General features: G+C 34.1%; 1 protein-coding gene across 1 annotated transcript; it reads left to right on the forward strand.

Annotated features, from left to right (window-relative positions):
- The first annotated feature begins 8,348 nt into the window (after positions 1–8,348).
- LOC139492780 (uncharacterized) lies at positions 8,349–13,643 on the forward strand. Its single transcript, XM_071280931.1, has one exon. It carries the CDS (start codon positions 8,349–8,351, stop codon positions 13,641–13,643), a length of 5,295 nt encoding a protein of 1,764 aa, XP_071137032.1.
- Positions 13,644–17,481: the final 3,838 nt, after the last annotated feature.

Here is a 17,481-nt window from a genome sequence, read left to right on the forward strand (position 1 = left end):
AAAACTGCTATATTTTGGGGCCAAAAAGGGGTCTTACTGAACCTACTCCTTTAATTGAGACAAACTTAAGTTAAGAGAACAGACAAATAAATTCTTCAATTTTTCAACTTGTAAAGGGGTATAACCCTAGAATGGTAATCAAAGTGCTTGTAATCACTGAATGGTAAAGATTGCTTTAATTTATCAGTTGGTAGTAAAAGTGAATATTGCATTGTATATTGTATATAGCATTGATTTAAGTTGATTCAATTATTATTCTGGACAAAGAAAGATAACTCCAATTTTCAAAGAAAATTTCATAAAGCATTGGTTTAAGGTGATTCAACAACCATTCTGGACAAAGAAGGATAACTCAAGTTTATTGTCTTGAAACTACAACCAGATGCTCCGCAGGGCGTAGCTTTATACGACCACAGAGGTTGAACCCTGAACGGTTGGGGCAAGTATGGACACAACATTCAAGCTGGATTCAGCTCTAAATTTGGATTGTGATTAAATAGTTGACACAGCATAGGTTTCTGACACAGAATGAATGTGTTCTAATGAACTTAAAATTTTTGTTTTCTCTTAGAGCAATTCACTATGCTGTTGAATATTAATCCTCTCAAAACAAGAATGTGTCCTCAGTACACGAATGCCCCACTCGCACTATCATTTTCCATGTTCAGTGGACCGTGAAATTGGGGTAAAAACTCTAATTTGGCATTAAAATTAGAAAGATCATATCATAGGGGACATGTGTACTAAGTTTGAAGTAGATTGGACTTAAAACTTCATCAAAAACTACCTTGACCAAAAAATTTAACCTGAAGCGGGACAGACGGACGGACGAACGGATGGACGAACGAACGAACGGACGGACGCACAGACCAGAAAACATAATGCCCCTCTACTATCGTAGGTGGGGCATAAAAATATTTGAAGAAATTTTCTTTTTTATTTATGAAATTTCAAATGAGAAAAATTGAACCCAATTTTTTTTATCACATCCCCCTTTCCCTTATTCCAAAACTAATCTCAATTAAAATTTCTAATGGAGTTTGCAACAATAACTACTCATTTAAATACATCATAAAATATTAAGATGTAAAAAAAACTGCTTGTTATCACTGAATGTTATTTATTATAATTTATCAGTTGGTAGTCAAAAGTGAATATACATTGTATATTGTATATAACAAAGATTTAAGTTGATTCTGGACAAAGAAAGATAACTCCAATTAAAAAAAAATCTTGCTATTGCACAATATTTTGCAATTAGATATTTCTTGCTTACTATTCTGGACAAAGAAAGATAACTCTAATTAAAAAAAAATTTGCTATTTCACAATATTGTGCAATTAGATATTTCTTGCCATTGCGCAATACTGTGCAATTGAAAAGACTTGCTATTGCACAATACTTAATATAATAATTTTAGATCCTGATTTGGACCAACTTGAAAACTGGGCCCATAATCAAAAATCTAAGTACATTTTTGGATTCAGCATATCAAAGAACCCCAAGATTTCAATTTTTGTTGAAATCAGACTAAGTTTAATTTTGGACCCTTTGGACTTTAGTGTAGACCAATTTGAAAACAGGACCAAAAATGATGAATCTACATACACAGTTAGATTTGGTATATCAAAGAACCCCATTTATTCAATTTTTGATGAAATCAAACAAAGTTTAATTTTGGACCCCGATTTGGACCAACTTAAAAACTGGGCCAATAATCAAGAATCTAAGTACATTTTTAGATTCACCATATCAAAGAACCTAACTGATTCATTTTTTGTCAAAATCAAACTAAGTTTAATTTTGGACCCTTTGGACCTTAATGTAGACCAATTTGAAAACGGGACCAAAAGTTAAGAATCTACATACACAGTCATGACAGTTAGATTCGGCATATCAGAGAACCCCAATTATTCAATTTTGATGAAATCAAACAAAGTTTAATTTTGGACCCTTTGGGCCCCTTATTCTGTTGGGACCAAAACTCCCAAAATCAATACCAACCTTCCTTTTATGGTCATAAACCTCGTGTTTAAATTTCATAGATTTCTATTTACTTATACTAACGTTATGGTGCGAAAACCAAGAAAAATGCTTATTTGGGTCCCTTTTTGGCCCCTAATTCCTAAACTGTTGGGACCTAAACTCCCAAAATCAATACCAACCTTCCTTTTGTAGTCATTAACATTGTGTTTAAATTTCATTGATTTCTATTTACTTAAACTAAAGTTATTGTGCGAAAACCAAGAATAATGCTTATTTGGGCCCTTTTTTGGCCCCTAATTCCTAAACTGTTGAAACCTAAACTCCCAAAATCCATCCCAACCGTTCTTTTGTGGTCATTAACCTTGTGTCAAAATTTCATAGATTTCTATTAACTTAAACTAAAGTTATAGTGCGAAAACCAAGAAAATGCTTATTTGGGCCCGTTTTGGCCCCTAATTCCTAAAATGTTGGGACCAAAACTCCCAAAATCAATACCAACCTTCCTTTTGTGGTCATAAACCTTGTGTTAAAATTTCATAGATTTCCATTCACTTTTACTAAAGTTAGAGTGCGAAAACTAAAAGTATTCGGACGCCGGACGACGACGACGACGACGCTGACGCCAACGTGATAGCAATATACGACGAAAAATTTTTCAAATTTTGCGGTCGTATAAAAATGCTTGTTTTAGGCCCCTTTTTGGCCCTTTATTCCTAGACTGTTTGCCCCATAACCCTTAAAATATATCCCATTCTTCTACTTATGGAATTAAACATTGTGGTACAATTTCAGAACAATTGAAATACTTATACACAACTTATTGTCTTGCAATAGATAAATGCTTGTTTTGGGCCCCTTATTCCTAAACCTTAGGGACCATAACACCCAAAATCAATCCCAAACTTCCTTTTGTGGTGATAAACATTGTGTTAAAATTTTATTGAATTTTATTTACTTATACTAAAGTTATTATCCGGAAAACATCCGTCTTCAGACGGTGACGAAGACGTGATACCAATATCGGACTGCAAAATTTTTTGCGGTCGTATAAAAATGCTTATTTTGGCCCTAAATTCCTAAACCTTTGAGACCATAACCCCCAAAATCAATCCAAACCTTTCAACTGTATTATTAAACATTGAGGTACAATTTCAGAGTAATTGAAATACTTATACACAAGTTGATATCCTGAAAGTAGAAAAATGCTTGTTTTGGGGCCACTTTGGGCCCCTAATTCCAAAACGGTTTGGACCATCATCCCCATATCAATCCCAACCTTCTTTTCGAGGTCCATTTTCTTCAACTAAAGTTATTGTATGGACACCAAATGTGTCTTCAGACGACGCAGACGAGGACAACATCATACCATTTTAAGTTCTACACAAAAAAATTTGCAGTTGTATAAAAACACACCCCTGTTTTAATACAAAGTGCCGAAACTCAAAAAGTTTTAATCTTATTTTCACCAAAAAGTATACAGATCATTTGACCATCATAATAAACAACTATATATTAAGTTTCATGAAATTTTGATAAGTCGTTCTCAAGTTACAGTGCGACATGTTTACACCGGACAGACAGACGGACAGACACCAGACATTAGTATACCATAATATGTCCCGTCAAAATTTAGACGGGCGTATAAAAATCAAACATGGTCATATATCAATTAAAAGTCAATGTTCAGCACTAAAAGTTTATATATATATTCAGATAAAACAGTAAACGTCAGTATACATTTTTGTACTATTATACAGTACATGTAGCACAGTATACATATTTGTCAAAACGGAAAACTTGTAGCCAACTAACTTTATGAAGTCTAACCTCATAATCTCTTCTCTACCATACTTGACAAACTGTTTGGAAACGAATTCAATTTGTTAGAGGCAATTTTTACGAACTGGTGCTATTGCTGATAAAGACCGAAAAATAAAGTCTAATATATCATTATAACCATTTATTTACAGGTGAAATCATATATATAGATACAGGTAAAAATGAGTGCGGAAAGGTGGTATCTATTTATTTCGGAAAAGTAATGTATGAAAATGCGGAAACGTGAAATTGGATTTTTTCTAAAAATGCGGAAACATAATACGCCCCATTCATGATTGGATACCAATTTTCGTGGATTTCGATAGCACAGGTGAACCCCAAATTCAAATGTTCAATGTATAACAAATGTTCTATAGATATATAGTAGACAAAGATTATCAAAGCCATGAAATCAAAAATCCATGAAAAAAAGTATGTTTTCCTGAATCCACTAAAATTGATACCCATGAACTTGATGAAATGAATCAATCAACTTGATCAAAATAATTTTTTTTCGTATTTCTTTATGCTTGGTTATTCTTTACTGATTTAAAATCTGTGTTTCTGTCGTTCAGCAAAGTATGCTTTAAGTTGTCACCGAGAAGTATCAATGTATTTTTCCCCCTAAGCATGATATATATACACTATCATATTTTCAATGAACTTCAGAAGACTTAGTTTGAGAACAATGTATGCAATAAGACACACACATGTAAATGTGCAAAGTTGTATGTATTCTATAATAAAACTTACAGAATAAAATGTCTGTCATATTTTAAATCCCAGTTTTCTCATACATTCCTTGTGAGCTTCTATTAAAGATTTACAGTTTTCTTCTCCTTTTTCGATGACGCTGAAAACAAAAACAAAAATTAAAGATACCTTCACATATTCAACTTCAACACACAAACCAACAAGACAATTAATATTATACAGGCTATACACCATATCCCTGAAAATTGATAAACAAATTACAAAATGTACAACATGGCGATGATAAAACTTTCTAATTTTTGCTCTATTAGTGATTTTTTTTTTGTAAAACAGAGCATACAATTTTATTGTAAATTTGTATTTGAGGAGCATTTAATTTCTTGCAGCTTAGTATTATATCTGATTGAAAAATGTATGCATGATAATTGGAAATTTCAAAATCTAATGCATTCTTTTTGCCTACTATCTTGTTTTATAACATTAATTTAATACTAAAATAGACACATTAAATATAACCAGATGCTCCACAGGGCGCAGCTTTATAGGACCACAGTTGTCGAACCACGAACAGTTGGGGCAAGTATGGACACAACATTCAAGCTTGACACAGCTCTGAATTTGGATTGTGATTAAATAGTTGTCACAGCAAAGGTTTCTGACACAGAATGAATGTGGTCTAATGAACTTAAACAATTTTTTTGTTGCTTTTGAGCAATACACTATGCTGTTGAATATAAATCCCCTCCAAAAAAAATATTTGAAGAAAATTTCTTTTTAATTTCTGAAATCTGAAATGAGAAAAATTTTACCCCCCATCCCTCCCCATTTTTTTCACCTCACCCAATCCCTTATTTCATAAATAATCTCAATTCAAATCAAATTTCTAATCAAGTTGGTAACAATAACTCCTTATTCAAAAACATCATAAAGTATTAAAATATAAAATATCTTACAGTCATGGTTAAAATTAATATTAATTAAATCTGTTACTAACTTCTAAAAATAAATTTACAGCTTAACATCTCAAGACAATTATCACTATCTTTAACATAATTTTCAAGCATTGTAAGGGAGGTAATCAAGTTATCAAACATATATATGTCGTGTACATGTTATTATTTTGTACAGGTTATTACTTGTACAAAATTTTCATACAAGTAATTACTTGTATGATGCCATCATACAGGTTATTACTTGTATAAATATAATTGTACAAGTAATAACCTGTACACATTTTGTGGAGAAAAAGATAATAACTTGTACAAATCATTATTTTACTTTGGCCTATTTGAAGTTCACAACATATCGTTCCCCTTTTAACATATAATTCATTTCTTTGCCTAATAGGCGAGTGACATTCAGACCTAAAAAATATTTTTAATGCACCTATCTAACACACAGCTATATTATATATCATTCGAAAGGAAAAAAATTGTAGATTCCATTTTTCCCGGGCGTAAAAGTGAAATATGGTGCATTTTTTTTTTAAATTGGGGTCAAAGGTCATTCATAAAAAATTGAAAGAATAACACTTTTGTAGTATTATTGTCTTATTTTAAGCAGCTAGTAATATAGCTAATTCAAATTTTACTTTACACGATACTATGATAACGTCTCTCTGATTCTTAGTTGCCTATCGTTCATGGTTTGGCGATAATTGACGTCATTTTGACGTTTTCACTCTGCTATAAGTAAAACGGTACTTTCTACAAAAACGACGTATAATAACAAATATTTGACCTTAAATGTGTTAATATTTACTATATTTGATGGTGTGCCATGCGAAATAAAAAAAATATGATGAAATATTTGTAAGTTGGACGAGTACAAGAGAGATAAAACAACGCAAAAGAGAGTAAAAAGTAGACGTCTTTGTCACATCAACAGTGAAAATAGTCTCCTGTTTGTTAACAGCCTATAAACCATGTCAAGATCGGAAATCACTATATCTTACATGTTTAAAACAATACTTTAATTCCCGTTTTCAAGTAGACCTTGTTGACTATCATGCATGTCCAGATGGAGAATACAAGTGGATCATGCACTACCAGGACCACCTAACCAAATGTAGTGTACTGTGCCCTTTAAAGACAAAAAGAGCAGCTGAAGTGGCTTACCAACTCACTGATATATTTTTGCTTTTGGGAGCTCCACATATACTGCAAAGTGATAATGGAAGGGAATTTATGGCTAATGTAATTACAGAACTTAAACTCCTTCGGCCAGAGCTTAAATTAGTGCATGTAAAATAGGTAAAAAAATTGGAATAATGATAGCTTTCATGAGTCGAAATCAAATTGAAAAGATTCAGAGAAAGGAATTGACAATATTGGACACACCAGAGAACACAGAGATTAACGTCAGAAAAGCAGTACAATTGCTTTCTTTAATTATATAAGTGGTGACCAAGGTCATGTTCACTGCAGCTGTCGGGTTGGCTGTAAAACAGGCAAATGTAAATGCAAACAAATGAACTTATTGTGTAATTCAAGATGCCATACTTCCTTGTCTTGTGCAAACAAATAGGTTTTTTAATCCATTAGGCTTGACTTATATTTCCAATATATGATATTATGTATGCAATATTTTGTCATGATGTGTGTTTGAAAATAAATGAATGGAGAATACCAATTTATTTTTGCTTTTAACGACCATGTCACTATGTACCAAAAGTCCGTATTTACATGGCATCTAGCAGTTTAGCTAAATTTGCACAAGGTGTCACTTTAGCTTATATTATTGCTTTGTGTCATTCGTTCATCTGTAATTTTCTAACATTTCAAAAATTATACTGATAAACACTTGAAAATAAGAACAGAAAAACAAACACAATATAAATTTCAAAAAATACGAAAGATAGTGGGTTGTACAAGTTATTATCTTTTTCTCCACAAAATTTGTACAGGTTATTACTTGTACAATTATATTTATACAAGTAATAACCTGTATGATGGCATCATACGAGTAATTACTTGTATGAAAATTTTGTACAAGTAATAACCTGTACAAAATAATAAAATGTACACGACATATATAACAGTAAACTTTAAATTTTAATTGGAATTGGATTACCTCCCTTACACTGCTTTTAAATTGTCTAAATTGTCCTTTAACCAGAAAAATCCTTGTTTCCTCCTTTTTTGCCCCTAATTGCTTAATGATTTGATCCATTATCCCCTAAAACCATCCTATGGAAACTTTTGGTATAATTTCAGAGAGATTTATACACTTTAACACAAGTTATTGACTGAAAACTACAAAATGCTTATGTGGGCCCTTTTTGGCCCCTCACTTATTGAAACCCCCTTGGAGTAAGAACCCCAAAACTCAATTCCAGCCTTTCCTTTGTGGTACAGAGAGATCCATACACTTAAACACAATTTACTGTCTGTTAACTAGAAAAATGTTTCTTTTTGGCCCTTTTTTGACCCCTTATTCCTAAATGTTCAGGGATATTAACCCCAAACTGACAACAAGCCTTCCCTTCATTACACGGAACCTTGTGGTACAATGTCAGAGAGATCCATACAGTTAAACATAACTTATTGTCCCAAAACTTAAAAAATGCTTGTTTATGGCCCTTTTTTGGCCCTTTAATAATTCCTATTGTCGTGAATATAGGCCAAGAGACATTAGAACGTTTTGTAATGTACTTGTTTCCCGTACTTTCGCGCACACTATTGTTAATGTAACGTAACGTTATTGTTACGTATATATATATTTCATCTTACGATCATAAAGCATCTGAACTAGCAAGACGTTATTTTCTTCCACAACAAAAGTGAATAACCCTCAAGATATTGGTGCCGTGACGAAAACCTCAACTAGAGATGAGTTCGAAACTCAAAACAGTACGAGCCGCACATCGACGAGCAGTAATAAAGCTACTGAAAAAAGCAGACCCGACAGAAGAACCGCAACAAGATGTTGTCAACCTCAAATCAATGATGGAGCTTATCAAAACCAAGAAACAGACATTGTCCGACCTCAATGAGAAGATTTTAGAATCTATTGAAGAAGAAGAAGACCTCGACGAAGAAATTGAAGAAGTTGACAGATACGAGTTAGAGATTCAAATTGGAATAACGAAAATTGAAAAGTTAATAAAAGAAGTAAGTGTTAGTCAGTCTAAAAATCAATCAGCTCTTAACCCTAATGCATCAGATTTTATATGCAATAACCCCAGCGTTCAAGAACATTCTAACCAGATAATTTTCAACTCAGAGCAGACAAGCCTAAGCCAGTCAAGCATGCCCACCTCCACAGTGTCAAGTCATTATAACAAATTGCCTAAACTCAACTTGCCAACTTTCGGCGGAAATCTATTGGAATGGTCAGCCTTTTGGGATTCCTATAATAATTCCGTACATGAAAATCGTTCATTGAGTGACGTGCAACGATTTAATTATTTAAAATCGCAACTTTATGGAGAAGCTAGCCAGTGTATTTCGGGAATGCAAATGACTAATACAAACTATAATCAAGCAATACAAATTCTACACGAGAGATTTGGCCAACAACACAAAATAGTAAACGCATACATGCAAAATTTGCTAAATTTGCCTGCACCAACGCCCGGAATTAGGGGACTGAAATCGTTCAGTGACACAATAGAAAGTAATATACGTGAATTAGAAGGAATGGGTCGATATCAGGAATCGTACGGAAGCCTTTTAATACCACTAATACTCAACAAGCTTCCATGTTTTGTCAGACAAAACATTACTCGAGACCACGGTAATGATGATTGGGATATTTCAAGTTTACGCAAAGCAATAAAGAAAGAAATTTGTATCCAAGAGGCCGCTAACGCCAATCCTATTGAAACCGATATTATCCCCACCGCATCGTTCGTGACAGAAACTACAAATAAAAGATGGAAGTCAACAGGGTCTAAAGATAGTAACAACAATAGTTCCGTTAAGACTAAAAGGCCGTGTTTGTTTTGTCAAAACCCGCATCACCCAAATGAATGTACAAAGATCACCGATATAAACGCCCGCACCCAAATCGTAAAGGAAAAACGAGTTTGCTTTAACTGTTTCGGTAATCACAAGGTTTCGGAATGCAAGTCAAAATATAGTTGCCGAAATTGCAGTAAGAAACATCACAGTAGCATCTGCCGTAATAATTTACTAAATGAAAACTCCACTTCAAATGAAAATAAAGCCGCAACAAAACCTGTCAACGAAGAGCTTCAAAGTACCACAGAAACAAAGAGCGCCGCTATGCATTCTGCAGTTACAGCACATACCGAAATTCTATTGAAAACCGCCGTAGCGCCCGTATGGTACCATGATGAAAGTGTTATGACTAACATTCTACTCGATGAAGGCGCCCAGAATTCATTTATTTCTCAAGAACTAGTAGAGAAACTCCATATCAAACCAACTGGTATAGTAAGCATGCAAATTTCTGCATTTGGCGGGAAAGAAGGTGATGTACGCAATCTGGAGAAAGCAACATTATCCATTGAGACCGAAAGAAAAGAAAGAATTCCAATGGAAGTAATTATTGTTCCAAAAATTGCCGCACCGATACATATGAAGAAACGGGTAAACATTAACAGCTTGCCCTATTTACGAGGATTACAACTTGCCCACCCAGTCACGCAGGATGAAAAGTTTTCCATTTCACTTCTCGTTGGAGCAGACTATTACTGGTCTTTAGTACAAGATGAAATTATTCGAGGTGACGGACCAACAGCTGTTAAATCTAAAATAGGCTATTTGCTATCAGGACCACTGAACACAGATATCAACACTCAACAATGGAACTCTACGATGATGAATGTCTTAGTTGCGCACAAACCCGAGGAGTGCGATTTACAGAAATTTTGGGAAATTGAGTCGAGCGGATTAGAGGCGGATTCTGATGAAAACACAAAAAATGTACAAAACCTAATGCTTGAGTACCAAAACTCTAGCATAACATTTAAGGAAAATAAATATGTCGCAAAACTACCATGGAAACAAGATCATCCCGAGTTACCCACTAATGAATATATAGCAAGAAGGAGGACCCAGAATGTTATAGATAGGTTGGCTAAAGATCCGGATATGTTAAATCTATACGACAAGATTATCAAAGAACAGGAGATGAAAGACTTCATAGAAAAGGTACCCATTACAGAAATAGATCGCGAGCATGGAAGAATCCACTACATACCGCACCATCCCGTTAAGAAAGATTCAAACACGACCCCTATTAGGATTGTATATGACTGCAGTTGCCATGGAAATCCAGATTTACCCAGCCTTAATGACTGCCTATCTTCAGCACCACCTATTTTAAATAAATTGACAAGCATACTTACAAGATTTAGATTAGGAAAATATGGCATCACAACGGACATAGAAAAAGCATTTTTACAAGTAAGACTTGACAATGATGACCGAGACGCCACACGTTTCTTTTGGTTATCCGATTCAACTGACCCAACAAGTGAATTGATTATGTACAGATTCAAAGTTGTTCTTTTTGGAGCAACGTGTTCGCCGTTTATTTTAAACGCAACATTACTGAAACATTTATCCACGAGTCAGAGCAAAGTAGCAACAATTCTACAAGAAGATCTATATGTTGACAATGTACTATCTAGCATTAACTCGGAAGAAGCCACAATTAAATACTTCAATGAATCCAGAGAATTGCTAAAACAGGGAGGCTTCAACTTACGTTCATGGATGTCGAACAGCGACAAACTCAGAGATTTAGCCTTATCGGAAAAAGTACTGGATGCAGACAAGGTGACAAAAATATTGGGAATGCGCTGGGATGCAAACTCAGATACACTCAGCTTTGCCGAAACAGAACAATTAAAGATGGACACACAGTTGACAAAACGTGAACTTTTGAGACAGTCTTCTGCTATATATGACCCGTTAGGACTACTCGGACCGATAACCATTAGAGCAAAAACACTCATTCAAGACCTTTGGAAAAAAGGTTATGCATGGGACGAGAAACTACCAAAAGAAATTGAAAACGAATGGACCGATGTGAAGAATGACATCTTACAGATAACTACGAAACTTCAAATACAGAGATACTATTTTGCAAACGAGGACGAAGAAACTACCGAGTCTACTCTACACATTTTTGTTGATGCAAGTCAGAAAGCATACGGAGCTTCCGTTTACTTGAGTAAAGGCACAGGGTCGACACTTGTTATCGCGAAGAACCGTGTTGCACCGTTAAAATTAATAACTCTACCAAAATTAGAATTAATGGCTGCAGTGATTGGAGCACGACTCTCAAAAGATGTAATCAAAAACTTAGGAATCAAAAGAGCAGTATTTTGGAGCGATAGCCAAATAGTTCTACATTGGCTCACCTCATCGAAATCGTCAAACAAGTTTGTAAAAAATCGTGTTAGTGAAATTAAAGAACTAACTGAAACTCATGAATGGAAATATGTACCCACAGAAATGAACCCAGCTGACCTACAAACACGTGGATTGACTGCATCGCAATTTGAAGATTCGACATTATGGATGAATGGACCCCAATGGTTAACGGACGAGCGTAAATGGCCTACGTGGACAGGACATGTGGAAATAAGCACTCAGCTATCTAATATCACCGGACCAAAGACACACAGAAGTGACGATAAAATACCAAGTGATCCGCCGCAAATATCACAAATCATAGACATGAACAGGTATTCTGATCTAAATAAACTTTTAACTGTAACTGGATACGCCTTGAAATTCGTTAAGAACTGCCAGAAAAAACGTCCATATCGACTACGGAGTTCACAAGGTGACAGGAACCTAAGAACAAGTCTAACAAAAGAGGAAATTTCATTAGCTATGAATTTATGGATCAAAGATACACAGCAAGACAGGTTCGTGAAAGAGCTAGAACATATTTCGTTAAACTCGAAAGTTAAATCACTACCGCTTGTACAACAGTTACGTTTATATTTGGATGAAAATGGAATCATACGATGTAAAGGCAGAATACAAAATTCATCTATAGAAGAAAACGCGAAGTTTCCTATTTTACTACCACAGAACCACAAACTTACAGATTTTGTCATTATGGACGCACATCTAAGAAATCTACATACAGGAGTCGGTCAGACAATAACACATATAAGGCAATCTTACTGGATACCAGCAATTCGACAATGTGTGAACAGTGTCTTACGTAAATGCATACAGTGCCAAAAAATAATTGGTAAACCGTATAACAGCCCGGAACCACCACCACTACCAAAGGATCGAGTAAAAGACACCATACCATTTTGCACAACTGGGATAGATTTTGCCGGACCTCTACACATCAAGGATACATCAACACAACCGCGAAAGGTATATATATGTTTATTCACATGTGCATGTATACGAGCTATACATTTGGAACTTGTACCTGATTTGTCATTGAACACTTTTATCCTAGCATTTAGACGTTTTATCAGTCGAAAAGGAATACCGCAAACTATTTATTCTGATAACGCACCTACATTTGTAGCCGCATCAAATGCACTTCAAAGTCAGCTGAATTTACATATCAACTGGAAATTCATTCCGAAAGGAGCGCCGTGGTATGGCGGATGGTGGGAACGTCTAATTGGCTTAACGAAAATGACATTAAAGAAAGTATTTGGTAAAGCACTCGTCAGCGAACAATCTTTGACAACAATACTCACTGAGATTGAAACTATTATAAACAATCGCCCACTTACATATATATCTTCAGATATAAGAGATCCCGAACCCTTGACGCCATCTCATCTTTTACACGGGAGGATTATTACGACCACAGAGATGCACAACGACAAACACAACGCGAATATTCAAGAACTTGATACGATCACAGCAAACAAACTATTTGAGAGAAAAGGACTCTTATTAGACCATTTCGCAAAACGCTGGTCTAATGAATATCTAACCGGATTACGTGAATATCATCGAGCCTCTGGAAAACATACGGGACAAGTTAACATCGGTGATGTAGTTCAACTAGGAAGTGAATCGCCACGACTTTTATGGAGATTAGGAACAATAGAAGACGTCATCAAAGGAGGAGATGGACTTATTCGAGCAGCAAAAGTACGGACTTCTAGAGGACTAGTTACCACACGACCAATTGTGAAGTTATATCCATTAGAACTATAGTAACTGTTATAGGATTTTGTGAAGGACAGTTAACGTAAAGTGAAATTACAAAAAAACTTTCAATGTGATCAATTTAAAGAACTTTAATAGTTTTGATTATTTATCATTTTAAAATAATTTTATTTCTTATGCATTTTGAGGCCCCCAGAATGTCGTGAATATAGGCCAAGAGACATTAGAACGTTTTGTAATGTACTTGTTTCCCGTACTTTCGCGCACACTATTGTTAATGTAACGTAACGTTATTGTTACGTATATATATATTTCATCTTACGATCATAAAGCATCTGAACTAGCAAGACGTTATTTTCTTCCACAACAAAAGTGAATAACCCTCAAGATACCTATGTTTGCCCCATAACGCTTAAATAAATCCCAACCTTCAAGTTAATGATATGAACATTGTGGTACAATTTCAGAGTAATAGACAACTTTCGAGTTCGATGCATTTCCGTCAAAAACTCTGGTTTTAGTGAACATCATTTGTGCGTTTAGGTGCATCGTCACTTCCGTTCTAATGTTGAGCGAGTGGTTTGAAAATTATAATACTATATTGCACAATTTATTCGGCAAACTAAATTCTCATAATTGACAATCAGCACTGCTATCATTAGGGAATTGTGATTAAGTACTTACAAAACAAAAATTATTTCTAGTTTATCCTGCACAATGACGATCACTAAGATGCTTGATGAACGTAATAGTGCAAGGATACAGGCGATCCCCTCTATCTGGTAAATGACGTCACAAAGGCACGCCTAATTGACGAGTTTTTTCCGGTGACGGATGAACTCCAAAGTGGTCTTTTGAAATACTTATACACAACTTACTGTACTGAAACTAGACAAGTGTATGTTTTGGGCCCCTTTGGGCCCATAATTCCTAAACAGATGGGACCATAACCCCCAAAATCAATCCCAACCTTCCTTTTGTGGTTATAAACATTGTATTAAAATTTTATTGATTTCTATTTACTTATACTAAAGTTATTATCTGTAAACCATCTGTCTTCGGACGACGCTGATGAAGACAACGACAACGATGATGACGTGATACCAATTTACAATCGCAAAAATTTTTGCGGTCGTATAAAAATTAATCACACAGACAAGATCTACAAATAAGTGAAACACAGTTTAATTTTATTTATATGATATTCTGTTCAAAGGGAAATAACTCAAACTGAACCAGGTGCTCCACAGGGCGCAGCTTTATACGACCGCAGAGGTCGAACCCTGAACAGTTGGGGCAAGTATGGACAAAACATTCAAGCGTGATACAGCTCTGAATTTGGATTGTGATCAAATTTTTGACATTACATGTTTTTTTTTACACAAAACAAATGTCAAGATTTTACAAATCAATTAAAGATTTCTTCTTATTTAAATCTAAAATTAAATAGTTGACACAGCATAGGTTTCTGACACAGAATGAATGTGGTCTAATGAACTTAAAAGTTTTTTTTTGCCTTTGAGCAATTCACTATGCTGTTGAATATTAATCCTCTCAAAAAAATGTTTGAAGAAATTTTCTTTTTATTTATGAAATCTGAAATGAGAAAAATTTAACCCCCCCCCCCCCTTTTTTTCACATCCCTGTTTCCCTTTTTCCAAAACTGATATCAATTCAAATTTCTAATGGAGTTTGCAACAATAACTACTCTTTTAAATACATCATAAAATATTAAAATGTAAAATAAAGTGCTTGTTATCACTGAATGGTAAAGATTGGTTGGTAGTAAAAGTGAATATACATTGTTTATTGTATAAAACAATAAAAAAAAACTTCATCAGCAACATTTTATATTGGCAAATTTCCAATGAAGTTATTTACATAAAGTTATTGGCAAATAAAAATAGAAAATGACATCATAGTCATGTCTGGCAAATTTCCAACATACATTATCTAAAACATTTTAGATAAGATAAGGAAAAAAAGCTTCATCAGCAACATTTTATATTGGCAAATTTCCAATGAAGTTATTTACATAAAGTTATTGGCAAATAAAAATAGAAAATGACATCATAGTCATGTCTGGCAAATTTCCAACATATATTATCAACTACTATTCTATACAAAGAAAGATAACTCCAATTGAAAATTAATTGCTATTGCACAATATTGTGCAATTAGATATTTCTTGCTATTGTGCAATACTGTGCAATTGAAAATTTCTTGCTATTGCACAATACTTGATATGGAATCCTGATTTGGACCAACTTGAAAACTGGGCCCATAATCAAAAATCAAAGTACATATTTAGATAAAGCATATCAAATAAGCCCAAGAATTTAATTTTTGTTAAAATCAAACTTAGTTTAATTTGGACCCTTTGGACCTTAATGTAGACCAATTTGAAAACTGGACCAAAAATTAAGAATCTACATACACAGTTAGATTTGGCATATCAAAGAACCCATTTAATCAATTTTTGAAGAAATCAAACAAAGTTTAATTTTGGACCCCCATTTGGACCAACTTGAAAACTAGGCCAATAATTAAAAATCTAAGTACATTTTTAAATTCAGCATATCAAAGAACCCCAAGGATTCAATTTTTGTTAAAATCAAACTAAGTTTAATTTTGGACCCTTTGGACCTTAATGTAGACCAATTTGAAAACGGGACCAAAAATTAAGAATCTACATACATAGTTAGATTCGGCATATCAAAGAACCCCAATTATTCAATTTTTGATGAAATCACACAAAGTTCAATTTTGGACCCTTTGGGCCCCTTATTCCTAAACTGTTAGGACCAAAACTCCCAAAATCAAACCCAACCTTCCTTTTATGGTCATAAACCTTGTGTTTAAATTTCATAGATTTCTATTTACTTATACTAAAGTTATGGTGCAAAAACAAAAAATAATGCTTAATAGGGCCCCTTTTTGGCCCCTAATTCATAAACTGTTGTGACCTCAACTCCAAAAATCAATCCCAACCTTCCTTTTGTGGTCATAAACCTTGTGCTAAAATTTCATTGATTTCTATTTACTTATACTAAAGTTATTGTGCGAAAACCAAGAATAATGCTTATTTGGGCCCTTTTTTGGCCCTTAATTCCTAAACTGTTGGAACCAAAACCCCCAAAATCAATCCCAACCTTCCTTTTGTGGTCATAAACCTTGTGTCAAAATTTCATAGATTTCTATTAACTTAAACTAAAGTTATAGTGCGAAAACCAAGAAAATGCTTATTTGGGCCCTTTTTGGCCCCTAATTCCTAAAATGTTGGGACCAAAACTCCCAAAATCAATACCAACCTTCCTTTTGTGGTCATAAACCTTGTGTTAAAATTTCATAGATTTCCATTCACTTTTACTAAAGTTAGAGTGCGAAAACTAAAAGTATTCGGACGCCGGACGACGACGACGACGACGACGACGACGACGACGCCAACGTGATAGCAATATACGACGAAAAATTTTTCAAATTTTGCGGTCGTATAATAAAAAGTTCTCTTAAATTAGATATGATGTGATTTAACTCTATTTTCAAAATATAATCAGTAATACAATATTAACAACCAGTGATAACTGAATTCTCTAAAATTAGATATGATTTAATCACTGAAAGTTTATATTGTTAGAATCAGCATATCAAAGAGCCATTCAAGAATTCTTTTTTTTATGAAATTAAATAAGTTTAATTTTGGACCCTTTACACCTCAATTTGGTTTTATCTTATTAATAATGAAAATAGAGAAGGGTTTAGATTCAGCTTTTCAAAGAACCCTAAATACACATAGTCAATTTATATTAAAAACTTAGCCCCAAATCAATAATCTAATTATTGTTATTAACTTATTAATCATGTTAATAAACAATATAAGAATTAA

The sequence above is a fragment of the Mytilus edulis genome, chromosome 10 (assembly GCF_963676685.1).
Source record: "Mytilus edulis chromosome 10, xbMytEdul2.2, whole genome shotgun sequence".
NCBI classification, from domain to species: Eukaryota; Metazoa; Mollusca; class Bivalvia; order Mytilida; family Mytilidae; genus Mytilus; species Mytilus edulis.